The sequence below is a fragment of the Penaeus monodon genome, chromosome 10 (assembly GCF_015228065.2).
Source record: "Penaeus monodon isolate SGIC_2016 chromosome 10, NSTDA_Pmon_1, whole genome shotgun sequence".
NCBI lineage: Eukaryota > Metazoa > Arthropoda > Malacostraca > Decapoda > Penaeidae > Penaeus > Penaeus monodon.
The window spans coordinates 53,566,367-53,587,053 of NC_051395.1; the positions used below are offsets into that span (position 1 = coordinate 53,566,367).

Sequence of the window (20,687 nt, forward strand, 5' to 3'; positions counted from 1 at the left end):
GATTCGCCATTAGTCCAGACGAGAAATATATATAAACATACATCCTAGGGAAAAAGAAAATTAAATACACAGACAAAGACGGCATCGCCATCAACACGAGGGTAAGAGAAACGGCTATATACAAAAAAAAATGCCTAACTGGATAAATTATACATGTGTAAAAAAGAAGAGACTAGTGGATATAATATTGGATGGAGACGGGAGAGAAAATGGTTTCTATCACGTCATTTCAGGAGTAAGTTCTGTCAAGAATCGACGTGTCAAAAGAACTGTTTTCCTTATTCTTTATTTCATATTCTATCTGTAATTTGTTTTCCTCCTACGTGAATTTTTTTTTTTTAGCACCAAGCTTCATATATCAAAGACGAGGCATTTGTTCAAGAGATTCTATCTCTCTTTTATCCTATCATTTTTCCTCATTTTCACTTCCCCCCCGAAAGACAAAACAAAATTAAAAGCAACTGTAAAAAGTAGTATAAAATGCATAAACTCACGAAATGTATTTTTCCTTACATTGCTTACAGCTGTGTCGAGCAAAAAAACAAACAACGACAAACGTCCAAATGCCGGCCATCCACTCTTCCGCTTCCATTACTATTAATTCCCATCTTGTTAAGGAGCTTATATAAAAGAGAGAGAGAGCGAGAGAGATAAGTGTGTATGTACAAACAGAAAGAAAAAAAAAAACTTCACGAGTGTTTTCGCTCATCCGCAGCAGACCAGATTTCCGCTCGTTCGGCGCCGCCCGGAGGGAGGCCGATCCTACGGCGCCCCAAGGCTTTCTTTGCACGTGAGGAGTGACTGAGAAGCACTTCAATGAAAAACAAGGAACATTGTATCCTTAGGCACTAGCACTAGAACACAGCGACTAACACATAAATATGAAATCCCAAGTATCACATTCAGCTTGCCGTGCGCGGGCAAAGGTGTCTCTCTCGAGGCGGCGCGCACGCGCACCCACCGTCAGATTGTCTGAAATATGTACAGTATTCACCGTCGTAAAAAAAGGAGGCTTCCATCGCTTGCATGGAAAAAGGGGGTTTCCTCTTCATCAAACAACAAAACCGTTCGTGAAAAATAATTAAAAAATCCAATACAAATTGCATTTGCATGTCGCCACACAACACAGGGAGTCCCGGGGCAGCGCCTCCCGCGGGCCGCCTTATTGCACTAGGAGGAGCGCCGGCGCGGCTCGGCGGCGCCCTCGCGGACCCTCGAGCCGCCGCTTCCAAGTCTTTGCTATAAAAAGGGTCGTGTCCACAGAGAGCGTCTGCCGTCAGGTCGCGCATCGCGAGGGCGTTCACTGGTGGGCGTCCCTGCAGGAGAGACCGCGGGCGGCGTCATTGTGTGGGCGTTCACAGCTCGGAGAGTTGGCCCGCCAGCTGCAGGGGCGGCATGGGCGCCACCGGCCCCGCGTGGCTGTACGACTCCAGAATGTAGCCGATGGACTGCAGGCGGTGCGCCAGGCTCAGCTTGCGGCAGTACGGGTCGGCGTCCAGAGACTCCAGGATCTGCGAAGGGAAGAAGGGACTCGCGTGAAAATCCCGCCTCGGGGAACACACAAACAGACGAGAAAATAAATCAAATAAATCAATCACAAAAAAATCAAATCGGTCGCCTAAGACCCGGGCATCTTGGCTCCCGTCCGAGTCGCCGGCCTTGGCGCGGGGCGAGCGTCCGGCCGCCCCAGAGGATGGCATTCATTAAGTGTTTGGCCGACCCACGAAAACTTTTCATTTCCAAGCCGGCAATTTTGGTTATTATGACTTCCGCCTCCTCGACCGGGTCAGCTGGCCGCCACATAACCGCGTGTGCGCGTGTGCGTCGCCACAGCGCACAGAGCACGCACGCACACGCTGCCGCTCATGAAGCGGTCGGCGCTCGGACGGGAATTGTCATTGATTTTGGTTTTAATTTATTTATTCATATATTTACTCTCATTATTTCACGGTCGTCAGGTTGCCTATCATCCAAAATTCCCTCGAGATAAAGTCAATGACCGCGGGCTGAGCGATACGAGCACCAACAACAAAGGTTTCCTTCCGACCCCGGGCAAGAGGGCCACTCACCAGCTCGTGGTACTTGGTGACGTAGATGTAGAGCTCCTTGAGGGCGGCCAGGTTGTCGAAGTGGCCCTGGTGGGCGGCCGAGAGCTGCTGCATGTGCTGGCCCAGCTCCTGCTCGCTCACCGGCTGCGCGCTCGACACGTCGCTGTAGAAGCTCTTCACCTGCGAAGGGAGGAGAGGGGTATGAATAAACAGGGCGGAGGAAGCGCGAGTAAAGGCAGGTTTCTGATGAGGACATGAGTCGAATGAGCAGAGCAAGAAGAGGGCGGCGGAGGAGCTCACCTGCGCTCTGTACCGCGGGATGTCCTTGGCGAAGAGCAGCTTGTTGGAGGGCGAGTCCTTGCCCAGGCGGTGCTCCGTGGTCGAGCAGGCGTCGATGAAGGTCTGCGCGATGACCGAGAGGCACGAGTCGACCGTGGGCGTCTTGGCGATGTCGAAGATGAAGTCGGGGTTCTTGATGAAGTTGACCCAGAAGCGCAGCGGGAGGCAGTTGGACTTCCAGGCGTGGATGACCTCGGGGTCGGTGATGCCGTGGGCGCGCGAGGCGTCGTCCAGCAGGTCGAACAGCCACTTGACGGCCGGCGGCAGCCCGTCGTTGGCGCTCAGGATGGTCCGGAAGAAGTCGTCCACGAACTGCTGCACCGTGCCCTTGGTGGACAGCAGCCGCGTCAGGAAGATCTCCGGGATGGCCTTGTGGGTGCCGTAGGTGCGGTCGCGCCCGTCTCGCGACGAGCCCAGCGTGCCCGACGCCGAGTCCTCCGGCGTGCGCACCAGGTGGTAGAACTGCACCCCGGGGCCGCCGCCGCCGCCGCCGCGACCCATGGTGCCGCCGCCGCCGCCGTCGCCGCCGACGCCACCCTCGACTACAGGAGAGTTCAAGGGTGACACACTGTTAGCGTATGAGTAGTAGCCTGTGCCTGAAATACACAAGGTCAAGTCTGTCTTTAGCTCAAGGTTCGCGGCCACAAGGGTCGGCAAAGAGAAAAACTTGCTACTAATGGTAACTAGCTAGCTTGCTATTAAAATAATAATAATAATAATAATAATAATATTAAGGCGATGATAACACAAATAACAAAAATCAAATCATGAAAAAAAATAAAAAGAAACAAGCTAATATATACAAAAAAAAAAAAAATAATAATAATAAATAATAATAAAAAAATAAAATCGAGACTAAAAGCCGAAGCCGAAGCCGAAGTCAAACACCAAAACCCAAACCAAAGCCAAGGCCAAATAATAAGAAAAAAAGGAAGAAAACGAAAAGTGTGTATATATATATATATATATATATATATATATAATATATATATATATATATATATATATATATATATAGTATATATATATATTTTTTTTTTTTTTTTTTTTTTTTTTTTTTTTTTTAACAAAGGAGAAGACTATGAGAAAATATATACACAAAATAAAAATAGATAAAATAAATAAACAAATGCATCTCTCCCCTTCCAGTTCCTCTTTTCCACGACCTCGAGCCTGACGCACGACCCCTCAGCGCCACGAGGGTCTCACGGGACGACCAACGGCGGACCGGGGGGGGGGGGGTGCAGAAGGAGCGGGGAGGGTAGGGGGGAGGGGGAAGGGGGGAGGGGGCGGCAGAGGCAAAGGGCGCAGCGATGGCGTGGCGGCGCAGGTGAGGTTAATGACAGGCAGGTGGCGGTGGGGGTTGTTAAGCGGGGTGGGGGGAGGGGGGGAGGGGGGGAGAGAGGGAGGAGAGGAGAGGAGAGGAGAGGAGAGGAGAGGAGAGAGGGAGAGAGAAAGAGAGAGGGAGGGAGGGGGGGAAGGAGAGGCAGAACAAGAGAGGGCGTGAGAGAAAAACACCGAGAGGGGCGGAGGCTAGCGCCCAGTGGGAAGGGGAAGGGAAGGGAGAGGCGCCCCTGCCAGTGGCCCTCGCTGGGTCCGGCCGCCCCATCCGCCATGATGGATCACCACCCCCTCCCACCCCTCCACCCCCGAAGGAACGAGGAGGGGCGGGGGGGAGGGGGTACCGCCCAAAGGATCGAGAAGGGAACAGAACGGAGGCGAGGCGCGAGGCACGAGCAGCGGGAAGCCCCGAAGCACGGCGTTCCACAAGCGTCTCCTGCGCGGCGGCGTCATGCACTCGGCCGCCGCCCCGCCGACGGGCCCGACCAACCCCGAGGGGCGTCGGCGTCCAGGCGCTCTCCGACATCCTCGGTCGGCGCGGCCATAATGGAGGTCCTGTGTTGGCCGTCAGCCGCGCCCCGCCCCCTGTATCCCGCAGTCAATCATGACCCGCCATGATTAACGGCCTTCTGATTGATGTCGCCCTGACTGACAAGCCCTGTGACTCCGCCCCTCGCCGCCCGTCCGCCCGCCCGGCCTCCGAGAAGCAATTTGTCCGCTTCGCCTCCGCGCCCGGCCTCCGCGGCACCGCCTCTGCGCCTCGCCACGGCCTCTCCTCCCTCCCTCGCTGGTTTCTTCCTCCCCTCTTCTGCTCTTTTTCTATCCTTCTCCCATTTCGTGGCTTATCATCTCTTCTTTCCGTTTTTTTATCACCTCCTTTTCCTTCCTTTTTATTCGATTTGTTATTTCATTTTTTGTTTTAACTCCTTTTGTAAATAATACAGGAACGGGACGATCGCTTTGCCTCGCTTCTCGGACTCCTTGGCTTGAGACACGGAGAACGCGCCTTCTTGCCCGTCAATGCCCCCACCCCCACCCCCTCCTCCCCTTCGCCTTACCCCTTCTTCCAATCCCCCATCCCCTTCTAACTCATCCCCCCACCTACTTCCCCTTTTCCAACCACCCCCTACCCGCTACCCCGAACCCCGTACCCAATCCTACCCTCTGCCCCTTCTCCCTACCCCCTACCCTCTACCCTCCACTCCCTTCTGACTCCTCCTCCTCTTCCCTTCCCTCCCGCCCTTTCCCCTTCGCCCTTTCCCCCCCAATAACTCCCACCCCCTCCCCAAAATGACGAGACATTGGGCCGCCACGACAAATTACCAGGACATCTTAAGTGGAAAAACCTGTCGCCCTTTCTTCGGCCTGCCACCTCCGCTCAGCCTCTGCGGGAGGTGCCTTCACTGCCACCTCTTACCCCCCCCCCCCATCCCCGCCTCCCCTTTCAATTCTCCTCACCTCCTCCTCCTCCTCCCCCTTCAATTCTCTGGCCCTCTTCCTCCCCCTCCCCTTTCAACGGACTTAACCTTCCCCCGCCCCCCTCAAATCTTTGGACCTCCTCTTCCCCCCTCCCCTCTTCCCCCTCCCTCGTATTCACCCCCTTTCTCAACCGGACATTTCCTGCACTAAGCACTGTCATCTTGCAATCGACAGCTAAGAGTCTTCTCCTTCTCCTTCTCCTTCCTTCTTCTCCTCCTCCTCCCCTTTTCCTCCACCTCCTCCTTCTCCACCCCCCTCGTATACCTCCTCCTCCTCCCTCTCCAACCCTCCCCCCTCCTCCGTCACACACACAGCGATGTACACAAGGTGTCAACATGACCCCCCCCCCCACGCGAAGGAAGTTCCCGCCCACTTCCACAGCCACGCCCACCGACGGTCTATCTGTCTATTAGAAACTTCCCTTCGACAAATGATAGCAATCACGATGACGATGACGAAGTTGCAATGATGATGATGATGATAATGAGGATGACAATGAAGTTGCAATGATGATGATCATTCCTGCTGTTCTTATGCGACTGGAATTGCAACTTCCATCCGAGCATCACCTGTGATACTGTTCTGATAATGACATCGCGCTGATATGATCGCCGGACCGCAGTTAAAATACTACCCCCCCCCCCACCAGCCCCCGCCATTTCTTCTTCTTCTTCTTCTTCTTCTTCTCCTTCTCCTCTTCCTCCTCCTCCTCCATCTTCATTCCCCTCTCCCTCATCACCAATTACCCTTCTCCTTCCACTTCTCCCTCTTCCGCTTCCTTCCACCCCCCCCTTTCCCCCCTCCTAAAGGAAACAACGTCCCCTCCCCCTCACACTGTCCCCCTCCCCCCCAGTCTCACAGTCCCACACACGCTCTAAAAAGTCTCATGAAAATGCATCAGTCACCGAATGGAAAACGTCGTAAAGTTAATTCAATCATGGGATTAGAAGGGGGAGGGGGAGAGGGGGAGAGGGGTTGAGGGGAGAGGGGTTGAGGGGAGGGGGTTGAGGGGAGGGGGAGAGGGAAGGGGTAGAGGAGAGGGGAAGAGGGGTTGAGGGGAGAGGGGAGAGGGGAGACAGGGGGGTTATCTCACCCCCACCAACTGCCATGAAATAGGAATGGAGGGGAAACGACTAGAATGAATGGCGGAGGGGAGGGGAGGAATGGCGGAGGGGAGGGGAGGGGAGGGGAGGAGAGGGGAAAGGAGGTTGTGGGTTGAGGGAGACATCTAGCGGAGACGGTGAGCACTAGACCGAAATAAAGACGAGATGTGTGCGAGTGTGGGTAGGGGAGGGGGAGGGGGGCGGGGGGCAGGGGAATTCTCTGACGGCATGTGAACCTTGCAAGAAGAGCAAGAGTGACATATAACTGTATTTGTTTCTTCTTTTTCTCCCTCTAGCTATTCACCTCTTCTCCTTCGTCTCTCTTTCTCCCTCTCCCTCCCCTTCTCCTCTCCTCTTCCTTCTCCTCCCTTCTCCTCCTCTCTTTCCTTCCTCCTCTCCCTCCCTTTCTTCTCCTTTCCTCTCTCCCTTTCCCTCTCCCTCCCCCTTCTCCTTCTACGTTCTTCCCTCTCTTTCTCCCTCTCCCTCTCCTTTTTCCCCCAACCGCTCTCTCTCCCTCTTCTCCCTCTCCCCTCCCTCCTTCCTCCCTTCTTCCTCTCTTTCTCTCCTCCCCCCTCCTCCTCTCCTCCTTTCCCACCTTCATCCGCGCTCCTCCACCAATACCTTCCCTCTCCTTCTTCCATCGCTCCTCTTTTTCAGCCGACTGAAAGACGTGTGCATATAGAGAGAGCGTTAATACATCCAAAAGGAGGGCGTGAGCGGAAATCGAGAGGAGAAAGGAGAAAGGAGAGAGGGAAGAGGAGCGTGTGCGAGAGAGAGAGAGAGAGAGAGAGAGAGAGAGAGAGAGAGAGAGAGAGGAAGAGAGAGAGAGAGGGAGGGGAGAGGGAGAGGGAAGGGAGAGGAGAGAGAGAGAAGAGGGAGAGAGAGAGAGAGAGAGAGAGAGAGAGAGAGAGAGAGGAGAGAGAGAGAGAGAGAGAGAGAGAGAGGAGACAGAGCCAGAGAGAAAGAAAGAGAGGCAGAGAGAGATCGTGGGAAGAAAAAAAAAAAATAATTTTGACGAATGAGGAATGGACGAGACGGGCAGGATACAGCATTCCGGCGGATGGGAAATGAGGGAATGGCGATAATGGAGGAAGAGGAGGAGAGGGGGAGAACGGTAGGGAAGGGAAGGGAAGGGAAGGAGAGAGACATGAAGATAAAGAGGATGGAAATTATTACGGGAAAGATCAAGAGATATCTTTGTTCTCCCCCCCCCCTTTTTTTTCTTTTTTTTTTTTGTTACGATGACGAATTAAACGGGAAAAAAATAGATAAAAAGGGAGCAAGTGAGTAGATGGATATATACCAATAAATGAACGAAAAAAAAAATGAAGGGAATTACCCCCCTTCCCCCCCAGAAAAAAATGAACAGCTGTCCCCACCCCCTTAAAAAAAAAAAAAAAAAAAAAAAAAAAAAAAAAAAAAAAAAAAAAAACGCCTACCAGCTCCTCAAGACGCAATGATTAACGATTTTGAGGGAAGCCCAAGGACTGTGCCAATGAAGACAATTGCCTGAGAAGTTGACTTAAGCCCGGCCGAGGAGGCTGCGCGAGGCCGGGCGCCGTCGGCTTGAAAAAGAAAAAAAGTTGAATCTGCGGTCGCCCAGCACTTGAATTATGCGGGGGAGGAGGGGGAGGAGGGGGGGGAGGAGGAGGAGGAGGAGGAGGAGGAGGAGGAGGGGGAGGGGGAGAGGAGGAGGAGGAGAGGGGGGGAGAGGAGGAGGAGGAGGAGGGGGAGAGAGGGAGGAGGAGGAGGAGGAGGAGGAGGAGCAGGAGAAAAAAATAAAAAGAGAAAGTGGGAAAAAGATGAAAAGAAGCTAAAACCTTCTCAGTTTTCAAAATAATTTCAGAAAAAAATACAGCAACGTCGCCATGCATGGTCTGGCGTCTCCCCCCCCCCCTTTCCCCCCCAATACAAAAGAAAAAAAAATGTATATAAACAGGTATGAAAAAGCAAAAACTAAAACAAAAGAAAAATCCAAACACGCAAAAATCTAAAAATCCAAAAATATATATACATCACAAAAAAGTAAAAAGTATACATACACAGTATATGCAATATATACAGCACATATACACAGTATACATATACAGTACATACACATATATATATGCATATATACACATGTATATGTATATATGTATAATCTATCTATCTATATATTCTATTTATCTATCACTCAATCTGACTTATCTATCGATCAATCAATCCATCTATCCATCATCTCTTCCACTCATCCATCCACCCACCAAACACACACACACACGCACACACACACACACACACACACACACACACACACACACCACACACACACACACACACACACACACACACACACACACACACGCACGCACACCCACACACACCCACACACACACACACACACACACACGAAACAACTACTTACAATTGGACGAAAAGGAATCGTTCTGCCTCGGGATCAGCGCCATCACGGCGGAGTCCCTGACGCCGTAGTGGGCGAGGGTGTTGAGGCGGCGCCACCCGCCCGCGCCCGTCAGCGTCGTGCGGTCCTCGTCGCTGAGGGTCACCCGCCCGGCGCGCCCGTGACGCCACTCTGGAAGGAGGGAGGGAGGGAGGGGGGGGGGCCAAAGTTAGTTGGTTGGTTGAAAAATATTTGCGTGTGGATAATTGCGTGTGGATAATTGTGTGGATTTTGACGCGCGGATATTTGCGTGCAGATGGGGATAGAAAGTAGGAAGAAAAGAAGAAAAATGGGAGAAAAACGGGGAGAGAGGGAGGGAGAAACAAAGATAAGAGAGAACGAAGAGAGAGATAAGACGAAGAATAAGAGAGAGAGAAAGAGAAAACAAAGAAGATAGAGACAGACGAAGAAAAAGAAACACAGAAAGAGAGATCCGAGAACAAAGAAGAGAAAGAGAAAGAAAGAAAGAAAGACGAAAACGAAGATTAAAAAATCAAAGCGCAAATCACAGAAAAAAAAACATTACACACGAAAGAGAGAAACAGAGAAAGAAAGAAAGAAATACAGAAAGATAGAACGAACGAAAGAAAGAAAGAAAGAAATAACACTAGAGAATTTTACGACAAAATCCCCGATCACAGAGCCATGCGCGGAGGCAAACAGTGTGTTTCCGCCGCCAGTCGGAAAACTTGTTATTTCAAGGGAAAGAGATGAAAATAAAAAAAACGAAAAAAATGATGAAACAGTAGCATAAAAAAACGGCGTTTTAAATCTGGTAATGAAACGGTTGCAATAAATCGCCCGTTTTAAAAACGATTGAAATGCGAGAGTCAACATTTAGAGCTGGGCCTTTACGTCACGTCAATTGCAGACTTACATTTGAAAAAATACAATAAATAAGAAATTAAATCTCAAAAACTCATGATAACAAAGGAGTCAGATGATACAATAATCCACAGCATCAATATATGATTAATCACACACGCAAATCAACAACAACAACATCTATAATAATGATAATAATAGTATAATAATAATAATAATAATAATAATAATAATAATAATAATAATAATAACTAATACTACGACTACTAATATTAATAATACTAATGACAATCTCAAAAACACTACTAATAAACTAAACGAACTGAACCAAAAACAAGACCCATACATGACTTCAACCCCCTCCCCCTCCTCCTCCAAACCCTCTCCCCTTAGCCCCCACCCTCCCACCCCCCACCTCCACCTCCAAGGTCGAGGTCCCTCCCCCTTTCTCCTTACCAAGGTCGACCTCGTGGACGGAGGGTCGGAGGGACTGCGGCGTGTTGCGGTAGAGTGCGTCCAGGATCTTCGACTTGACCTGCGTGATGGTGTCGCAGTCCAGCACCTTGACCTGCACTTTCTCCTCGTACTCCTCCGCGTACATGGCCAGCGTCTGCAAAGAGGGGAGACAAGAGAGAGGGGAAGAGAGAGCGTTAGTAAAAAGAGGGGTAATGGATAACCTTTTTTCTTTTTTTTAAGGTCTTTCTGCTTTTTTTTCTTTCTTTCTCTCTTTTTCTTTGTTTTGTTAATGGTTATCAAGGTGTGATTGTGATTCAATGGTGTGCACGGGATGGTGCATTTGCAAGGCAAGAACTGTGCAACAAGGATGCAAGAGTCAGGTTCATCATCATCATCATCATACAACGAGTGGGTCGTGCAAGGTTTATGAGAAAGTGTGTTGCAAATGTTGCACACAGACAGAGAGTCAAGACAAGAGATTCACTCGACAGACACTAAGGGGTTAAAAGTCTAAGATAGAGGTATTGCTAAGCCTAAAAAAAAAAAAAAAAAAAAATATGAGGGAACGCCGGAAGGAGAAAAGAGGGATGGGGGGTGGGGAGTGAGAGGGCATGAACAAGGCTCTCCCTCTCCCTCTCTCCCTCCTTCTGAAAGGAAGGAGAAGGAGGAGAGGGAGGAGAGCGCCGTGCCGCTCCATCACGCCCCTTCCCCTTTCCCTCTCTCCCCTCCCGACGGGCGTAAGGGAGCGCTACATAGGCGGGGGGGTAGCAGGTCACTGGTACTATACTTTGTCTCTTTATTAAGCACAAAACCCTTCACGGCCGCGTCAGGTTGGTTCGTGAAGGTCACCGCACTGTCTCACTCCCGCTCTCTTAATTATTCGTTAGGCTGTCATCATTTTAACTCGTCTCAGTTGTTAAATCAGTACTCACATGATTTAAGCTTATTTATTATTTTCTCTCCAGTGGTTAGAGCTGTTGTTATTCATGTTAATAACCCATTCTATATGCCTTCAGATATGCGTGCATGTATATTAACTAATATACATACACGCATATCTTTTTTTTGTCGTTCTCTCTCGCAGCGTAAATGGCAGAGGTACCGCAATGTTTACATTAAAAATATATATATATATATAATTAAGCAAGCGAATAAACATTTCACCAAGAGTTAAGACGGAGCCAAGATGTCTCCCCCCCCTGCCAAGAAGCTCGCTGAGAGGAACACACACACCCAGGCTGGTTAGTATGGCCAAAGCACCCACGCTAAGAAATACACACTAAGAAAGCTCTACACACCCACAGAAATTATTCTCTTCCCCCTTCCTTTCCCTCCTTCTTACCCCTCCCTCTCTTCCCCCATTCGCGTGAAAAGACCCTATCCCTTAACACCCTTTTGATCCCCCCCCCACCAAATTTATCTCCCCCTCCCCCCTTAAGCATGACAGACCCATGACAGCCTTGTGTCCTTCAGAGGAGTCATGGACACACACCGCGCACACGGAAGTAGTAACAAGTAAAATACATGATGAGTAGTAAAAAAAAAAGGAAAATCGTGGCTATTGTTGACAGGAAACAAAGTATAAATAACAGCTCCCCAGGCATACATACACTATAGGTCGTCTGGTAGGGTATTTTTTCATAGTGAGGGTCATCATGAAGCAGGTGGATGTTCTGCAAGGAAGAGAACAGGAAGCTGATTACAGGAGGAAGTCACTGCCTGCTCAACGAGGGAGTCCCAGAGGATGTGGGTGGGGCTCGGCTCCTCACGGCGCGGGGTACCTTACTTTTGCCTTGATTTTTTTCTTTTATTTTCTTTTTTTTTAAAGGATGGGGTGTGGGGGTGTGAGGTGGAAAGGGGGGTTTGGAGGAGGAGGAGGAGGAGGAGGAGGAGGAGGAGGAGGAGGAGGAGGAGGAGGAGGAGGAGGAGGAGGAGGAGGAGGAGGAGGAGGAGGAGGAGGAGGAAGGGGAGGAGGTATGAGGATGAGGAGGAGGTATGAGGAGAAGGAGGTATGAGAAGAAGAAGAAGAAGGAGGAGGAGGAGGAAGCGAGGCCGTAGGGATATAGAAAGGGAGGAGAGGGAGATAGGAAGAAGAAGAGGAATGAGAGGTGGAAGACTTACTGATAGAGGATTTTCTTCTACCTCTTCTCCTTCTCCTTCTCCTCCTTCTTTTCTTCGCGTCCCTCCCACTTCCTTTCATCTCTTCCTCCCCTTCCTCCTCCTCATTCGCACCCCGCCTCATGGATTTCATCTCATCCCACTCTGACACCCCAATTTCATCCCATGATTTGGAGAAAAAACCGAAGAAAAAGCATTCTGTAGGTCGGCCCCCTACAGTATATATATATATATATATATATATATATATATATATATATATATATATATATATATATATATATATATATATATATATATATATATATATATATATATATATAACTACGACTCTAAGGTATTTTTCCCCTCGTAACTCTTTCAGAAAACACACGCTAAGGTAACGGCAAACCGTCTGGCTAGAGAGACATGACCACAACATAATATGACATGCAGATATGTAGAGAGAAAAAAAGTACAAGATAGAAGAGATGAGGGATGGGGGAACGGGGGGGGGGGGGAGAGGGGGATTTCATTTCTCATTCATGGATTTATCCTTTAATGCATAAATTGCGAGGAGGAATGTGCTGGTGCGTATTTGTATGTGTGCGTAGTTAATGGGTGGCGTATGCCCCGTGTGTGTTGTGTTTCTGTGTGTTTGTTTGTGTATTTGTGTGCGTGTGTGTCATTGTATGTACGTGCGCGCGCGCGTGTGTGTGTGTGTGTGTGTGTGTGTGTGTGTGTGTGTGTGTGTGTGTGTGTGTGTGTGTGTGTGTGTGTGTGTGTGTGTGTGTGTGTGTGTGTGTGTGTTTTACAAGGGATGTGGACGGGCTCGTGGTGATGCTGGCCGTTCAGATCTCGTCAGCATCCTTCACCCTAACACGCTAAAAAAAAACATCGAAAATCAAAACAAGACAAACAAAATAAGAAACAAACACACACCCCAAAAGAGATCCTACAATTTTTCTCTCCTTCGTAATATTTTTCTTCTCGTCTCTTCCTCCTCCTCCCTCTCCTTCCAAAAGCAATTCCGTAATACACCTTTTTCCCCTTCTCCCCCCCTCTTCTCCCTCCCTCCTCCCCCATCGGTTGACCGCAAAAGGACGCACAACCTCATTGATTATGCAATTTACTAAGATGGGGCAATTTTTCAATATGTGCTCGAAACGGCACCTGTGAATGAGCCCTCAACACGCGAGAGAAAAAAGAGGGGAGAAAATGAGAGAGGGGAAAATGAGAAAAAAGGAGAGAAAAGAGAGGGGGGGAGAAAAGAGAGAGGGGGGGAGAAAAGAGAGGGGGGGAGAATGAGGGGGAGGGGAGAAAAGGAAATAGGGAATAGAAAGAGGGGAGGAAATGAGAGAGGGGAGGGAAAGAAAGAAGAGAGGAGAAATGGGAAAGCAAAGAATGGGATAAACAGAGGGGAAAGAGAAGAAAAGAGAGGGGAAAAGAGGGGGAAAGGTGAGAAGGGGAAACGGAAAAGGGGAGGGAAAAAAAGGAAGATGTGGGGGAAGGATAAGAGGAAGAGGGAGAGGCAGAAGGGAAAAAAAAAGAACGAAAGAGGGTGTAGGAGAAGGGAAGGACGAGAGGGAGAGAGAGAGAGGAGAGAGGAGAGAGAGAGAGAGGGGAGGGGAGAGGGGGAGGGGGAGAGAGGGGGGAGAGAGAGGAGGGGGAGAGAGAGAGAGAGAGAAGAGGGAAGAGCAGGAAGAGAAGAGAAGAGGAGGAGGGGGAAGGGGAGGGAAAGGAGAAAAAAAAAAGATGAGAAAAAGGGGACGGGGGGAAAACGGAAAGAGGAGAAAAAAAAAAAGAAAAAAAGAGGGGAAAGGGGAGAGGAGGGGGAGAGGGGAGAGGGGAAGGGGAGGGAGGGGAGGAGAGGGGGGGAAGGAGAGGGGAGAGGAGGAGTGGAGAGGAGAGGAGGGGAGAGGGAGGAAGAGGAGGGGGGAGAGGTGAGGAGAGGAAGGGAGGGAGGGGGGAGGAGAGGAGAGGAGAGGAGAGGAAGGGGAGAGGGAGGAGAGGAGAGGAGAGGAGGGGAGAGGAGAGGAGAGGGAGGAGAGGAGAGGGGAGAGGAGAGGGGAGGGAGAGGGGAGAGGAGGGGGAGGAGAGGAGAGGGAGGAGGGGAAAGGGGAAAGGGGGGAGAGGGGAGGAGAGGAGAGGGAGGGAGGAGAGGGAGGAGAGGGGGGAGAGGAGAGGAGAGGAGAGGAGGGGAGGAAAGGGAGGCATTGGAGGAGAGGAGAGGAGAGGGGGAGGAGAGAAAGGAGGGGGGAGAGGAGAGGAGAGGAAGGAGAGGGAGGAGAGGAGAGGAGAGGGGAGGGGAGAGGAGAGGAAAGGAGAGGGGAGAGGAGAGGGGAAAGGGGAGAGGGGAGAGGGGGGGGGCGAGAGCGGTAGTTAACTAAATGATCGCTCATTCAAGAAAAGACGCCGTTCTTAAGGAGGTCGGAGGTCTTTTTCTCCTTCTTTTTCTTTTTCCTTCCTTCCTTCTCTCATTCTGTCTCTCTTCTCTTTTTTTTAAAAAAAAAAAAAAAAAAAAAAAAAAATACTGGCGAATGAAAAACGAAAGAAAGAAAGAAAGAAAGACAGAAAGAAAGAAAGAGAAAGAGAGACACAGAAAGAGAGAAAGAAAAAAGAGAAAGAGAAAGAGAGAAGGAGAGAGAGAAGCGGAGAAATAAACATTCGAAAGAAAGTTCTCGAGGGTGTTCTAGCAAAGGAAACACGTCCTCATAACAAATGGAAGAAGAAGAACAGGCAACAGATAACAAAAATCCAAGAACAGAATAGAAGAGAAAAGTTTAATGATATTTTCGAAGTGTTAATGTTTTTCTCTCTTTCGCTTTTCTTTCTTTTTCTCTCTTTTTCGGGAGAGGCGAAGGAGAAGAAGGAATGGTAACGAAAACGAGAAAAGGATAATGATGTTAAAACTTAAAAACAAGGGAACAGAACAAGGAAGGAAGGAAGGAAGGAAGGAAGGAAGAAGGGGAAGGGAAGAAACAACGACCACAGGAAGAGAAGAGAAGAGAAGAGAAGAGAAGAGAAAAGAGAAGTGAAGAGAAGAGAAGAGAAAATAAAGGAAAGGATAGAAAAAAAAAAAAAAACAACCCCCCCCCCAAAAAAAAAAAAAAAAAAAAAAAAAAAAAAAAAAAAAAAAAAAAAAAAAAGCGTGCGGGCAGGAGGCGGAGAGGGGGCGTGTCGAAAAGCCTTTCGTCGCCTCCGGAATAACGCGCCCAATTTCTCACATTCCGCCATTTTTCATCGCGGAGTCAATACCCGGGCGGGAAAGGAGGCCTCTGACGCCCCTTATTGATGATATTTGGGTATTAGGCGTGGGAGAGGGGGGGGGGAGGAGGAAGGGGGCGGGGGGAAGGGGGAGGAGGAAGGGGGAGGGGGGAGGAGGGAGGACGGGAGAGGGGGAGGGAGCAAGAGGATTAAAAAAAAAAAAAATGCTTTTTCCTCCCTCTCTCTCCCTCTCCTATTTCCATCTACCCTTCCCCTCCCTCTCCATTTCCCCTTCCCTCCCTCCCTATCTCCATCCCTCCTCCCTCTCCATCTCCCCCTCCCCCCTCCCTCTCTCCCTTCAAAATACAAATATGATCCTGATACAATTACAGATCATTTGACGTGGCCTGAAATGCCTGAGGGTGGAGGGGGGGAGGAGAGCGTTATTTTCATGCGTTTTATTTATTTTGCTTTTTGTTTTTTTTGTCATTTTCATTTTTCTACCTTTATCATCTGTTTTGCATCTAGTTATTTTTATAATGTGGGAGAGGGAGGAGAGATAAAACAGCTTTTTTTTTCTTTCTTTCTCTCTCGCTCTCTCTTTCTCTTTCTCTTACTCTCTCTCTAAAGATAAAAAATAAAAATCACGCCCGAAGACCACAAACGAAACGAAACGAAACGAAACAAAACGAAACGAAACAAAACGAAACAAACCCAACCGAAATACAAAAAAAAACAAGACAAAACAAACAAACAAACACACGACCAGAATCACAACAATAACAACAATAAGAACGAAAAAAAAAAAATCACCACAGAAAAAAAAAAACAAGAAAAAAACCTGTAACGTTAACAACAAAAAAAGTAATAATAATGATGATAAAAAACCCAGCTTTTTAGCATTAATAAACGTCAAGACAAAGCTCCTTATTTAGCAGAAGCTCCCTGCCCTCTGAAGCTCCCTTTAAAGGCCCAGCAAGCACCACCAGCAAGCAGACTCCCCAGAAGAATCTCCCGGAGGAGACTCTACTTCCTCTGGGTCAGGGGGGGGAGGGGGGGGGGGGGGGGAGAGGGGGGGGAGGGGGAGGTTGGGAGGGGTGTGATTATATGGTGTTTTTCTTATTTTTTATTTTGTTTTTTATTTTGTTTTTTTTTGGAAAGGGGGGGGAGGGTGTTGGGGTTGGGGGGGGCTGTGATGTTTATATAGATTTTTTTGTTTTGTTTTTATGTTTTTTTTTTTTTTTTTTTTTGGTTAGTGTTTGTGTGTGTGTGTGTGTGTGTGTGTGTGTGTGTGTGTGTGTGTGTGTGTGTGTGTGTGTGTGTGTGTGTGTGTGTGTGTGTGTGTGTGTGTGTGTGTGTGTGATCTCAGGGGGAAAAATGTGTTTGTATTTATTCCAATTAAACAGCAGGTAAGTTGCCCACAAGCATTTTTTTTTTTAACTGGATTCTTGCCCCCCCCCCTTCCCCCCCCCGCTTATCCGCATCGCTTTTCCATGACCTCGGGACAGGAAATGAGAGAAATGAAAATATAAAATGAACACATAAAAAAAAAGCAATCAATTACTTTCCTCATTGTTGCAAAAATGATGCAAATGAGGCAAATGTTCGTCTGTCCGGAGCACAGAGAGGCTAATGCAGCAGCGGGGGGGGGGGGGGAGGGTTGTGAACTTGGTATAGGAATTTGAAAAAGAAAAACATGTATATATATAATACGGATGGGGGGGAGGATGGAACAAGGAATGGGAAGGGGGAAATAGGAATGGGAGAAGAGAAGAGGAAAGGGGAAAGGAAGAGGAAGGAAAAACAGGACAAGAGGAAGAGGAAGAGAACCGGAAAGGGAATGAAGGAAAGGGGAAAATGAGCAACGGGAGGAGAGGAGAGAAGAGGAGACGAGACGAGAGGATGGGGAGAGGATGGGGGAAGAGGGGGAGAGGATGGCGGAAGGGGGGGAGAGGAAGGGAAGGGGGGGAAGGGGGTTTCAATCGGCTACTCACCACAGGACTGAAGTCGACCTGCTCCCTGAGAAGGCGTTCCTCGGAGAGCGAGTAGCGGGCGTCGTGGGTGAGGGCGTCGACGGGGCCCTTCTCCACCTGGTGCTTGATGGCCTTGTACAGCAGGAACAGGGCGGTGCCGGCGTCGTCCTGGGGAGGGGGAGGGAAAGGGGAGGGGAGGGGGAGGAGAAGGGGGGAGAGATGGTTAATATCAAGTGATCTGGACTTATGAATATCAGGGCAAATTTCATTTAATTTATTATCACTATTTCTTTTTATGCAAAAGTACTTCAAACTGAGGTCCTGTGCGGGTTATTTTAAACAAATTGGCCACACAATTTTTTTTCCGGCAATCAATTTATCAATTTTTTAATTCAATAAAAAAAGGACTTCCTCTCTATCACAAATCCTTCCACCAAACTCTTTTAATCTACTCAAAACTCTTCCACTAACAAACCATCTCCAACATCTCCAGCATCACCAGCATCCAACATCCCCAACATCCACAACCACCACATCCCCAGCATCCACATCTCCAACATCCACAACCACCACAACATCAACACCAACATCTCCAACATCCACCACATCAACACCAACACCTCCAACATCCACAACCACCACACCTCCAACACCTCACCAACACCTCCAACACCTCCAAGCAGCACGACCTCGACCCACCTTGAGATAGCCGTACATGCAGAGCGCCAGCCAGTTGGTGAGCATTTTCTCGACGACGCTCTCTGTCCGGCGGAGCATCAGCTGCGGGTGCTTGGTCGCCGCAGCCGCAGACACCAGCCGCAGCATCAGGCACCGCAGGACCTCCGTCAGGTAATCCATGCGCCCCATCAGGAGGACAGTCACCAGGGACGCCACGTTCACCCTGGGGAGGGGGGGAGGGGGGTTAGATATGGTGGATAATGATAATGATAATAACAATAAGAGAAAGAAGTAATAGTAGAGGAAGAAGAAGGAAAAGAAGAAGAAGGAAGAAAAGAGAAAGAAAAAGAAAAAGATGAAGAAGAAAAAGAAAGAAGAAGAAAAAGATGAAGAAGAAAAAGAAGAAAAAGAAAAAGAAAAAAGAAAAAGAAGAAAAATAAAATAATAATTACAACAACAACAACAACAATAATAATAATAATAATAATAACAATAACAACAATAAGAATCCTAGCGCCTCACTTGTCTCTGATGTTGAAGGACTTCTGAGACTCGAGGGTGTCGATGAAGGACAGGAGGAAATGCTTGTTCGCGATCAGCTGTTCGAACTGCAGCATCGCCACGTCGTAGTTGGTGCGGGGGCCGTGCGCGCGCGCCTGGGGAAACAGACAGAGAAAAGGGGAAAATGAGATTGCTATTCGCACGGGGGTGAAAGTAATACTCGTTTGGGGCATCGTCATCATCATTATCGCCATCACCATCATCATCGTCGTCATCACCACCAGAATCATTACCCTCCTCCTCCTCCTTATCATCATCATCGTCTTCACATCATCACCATCTTCGTCGTCATCATCACTATCGTCAGCACTATCCCCATCCCCGCCATCATCCTCATCCCCCTCATCACCACTATCATCACCATCACCACCACCATCACCCCCCCCCCTCCCCCGAGAGACTAAAAGAGAATGGAATGGAAGAGTGGAATATCAGAGAATGATAAAGAAAGGAATAGGGAGAGAGGAAAAGAAAGAGAAGGAGAGAAGAGAAAAAAGAAAGAATGAAAGAAGAGAGAGGAATAGGGAGAGAAAAAGAGAAGAAGAAAAGGAGAGAGAGAGAGAGAGAGAGAGAGAGAGAGAGAGAGAGGAAAAAGAGAGAGAGGAGAGAGGAAAGAGAAAGAGAAAGAGAGGAGAGAGAGAGAGGGAAAGAGAGAGAGAGAGAGAGAGAGAGAGAGAGAGAGAGAGAAAGCGAGCGAGCGAGAGCAAGAGAGAGAGAATGCACAGGTCAAAAGGAAGGTTCACATTGTGTGAGATAATCCGCGCACATGAACCAGAGTGACACCGAAGAGACCGCGGGGGGGGGGGGGGACAGGAAAGGGTGTGGCTGGCGAGCAGCGAGCGTAAGGTGCACAGGGAATGTTAGGATAAAGGGGAACAGAGAGAGAGAGAATGGAAGAAGAGAGAGAGAAAAAAAATGGAGAAAGGGGACGATGCAAGAAAATTAGGGGAGAGGAAAGTTGGAAAGGCAGAGGAAAGGGAACGTGCAACAAGGACCAATGGAGCTAAAAGAGGGAAGAGGGGAGAGGAGAGAGAGGGGAAGTGAGGAGAGGGGAGAGGTGGGGGAGAGATAGAAGGGAGAGGGAGTGAGGAGAGGAGAGAGAGGGGAAGTGAGGAGAGGAGAGAGGAAGTTTGGAGACGGGAGAGACGGGATAGACGGGAGAGGGGAGAAAAGGGGAATGAGGAGAGGAGAGAGAGGGGAGTAGGGAGCGGGGAGAGAGGGGGAGTGTGGAGAGGGGAGAGAGGGCAGGTGGGGGAGGCCGAATAGAAGGACGCGTGGCTAGTGGACGATCCATCATTTCCGAAGACAGCGCGACAGTCCCTCCAAAACACTTTTAACGACACACTCGAGGGTGGGGGCGTAATGATTGGTCCCCCCCACCCCATCCCTTCCCCTATCCCCCCACTCCCACCCTTCCCCTAACAACACGAGGCTCTTCATCTGGCTAATTACACCTTCCCCTTCCCCCCCCCCCTCCCCTCCCCTGCTAAACCAATCTAATTCATCTGTCTCTTTAAGTCCCGCCCGTAGTTAATGACTCTGTGAAGTACACATGCACACCTGTGGGGGCGCGGGCGTGATAATTGAGACATTTCCGGGTGCCAGTGCAAAGTGCCACCGCAGCGGAGGGCCACGGGCGGGCCGGGAGAGTGCCGCGGGCGGTATTTCTCGGCCGTGGGCGGGGCACTTACAATCGCGTCAAAACGTGTGATGTATTGCAGCGTTGTGTTCCTCACGCCCACGCTCTCCCCCCCCTCCCCTCCCCCATCCCCTCACATCAATCATCCATTTTTATTTTTATTTATTTATATTCCTTCCCGATGGTTGAAAAAAAAAAACTCTATATCACTTAATTTTAGAAAGACTGAAGAAAATGCGCGACAAGTAAACAAAAGTTATATAAGATTTTCACTTATCTTCATCACCTTCCATACCCCCCCCCCTCTTATTCCCTCCTTCCCTCCCCTAATCCCCACCCATTTAACCTTCCTTGCCCTTCCCTACCCTACCCTATTTTCCCTACCCCCCCCCCTACCCGGCCTCCTCACTCAACATGGACGCTCCACCCACGCTAGCCCAACCCCTTCCCCTCCCCCCTCCCCTCCATCTCCCTTTCCCCCTCCCACCCCTCACCATC

General features: G+C 49.4%; 1 protein-coding gene across 1 annotated transcript in view; it reads right to left on the bottom strand.

The window, feature by feature from the left end:
* Window positions 1–311: 311 nt before the first annotated feature.
* Window positions 312–20,687, bottom strand: part of LOC119578170 (plexin-B-like) — a gene marked incomplete at its 5' end in the record, with an annotated part of 47,927 nt that continues 27,551 nt past the window's right edge. The window contains 9 exon segments of the mRNA XM_037925907.1: window positions 312–1,511; window positions 2,070–2,228; window positions 2,349–2,983; window positions 8,718–8,885; window positions 10,035–10,188; window positions 11,645–11,707; window positions 17,333–17,479; window positions 18,011–18,212; window positions 18,512–18,645. Of these exon segments, the coding sequence (XP_037781835.1) occupies window positions 1,356–1,511; window positions 2,070–2,228; window positions 2,349–2,983; window positions 8,718–8,885; window positions 10,035–10,188; window positions 11,645–11,707; window positions 17,333–17,479; window positions 18,011–18,212; window positions 18,512–18,645 (1,818 nt within the window).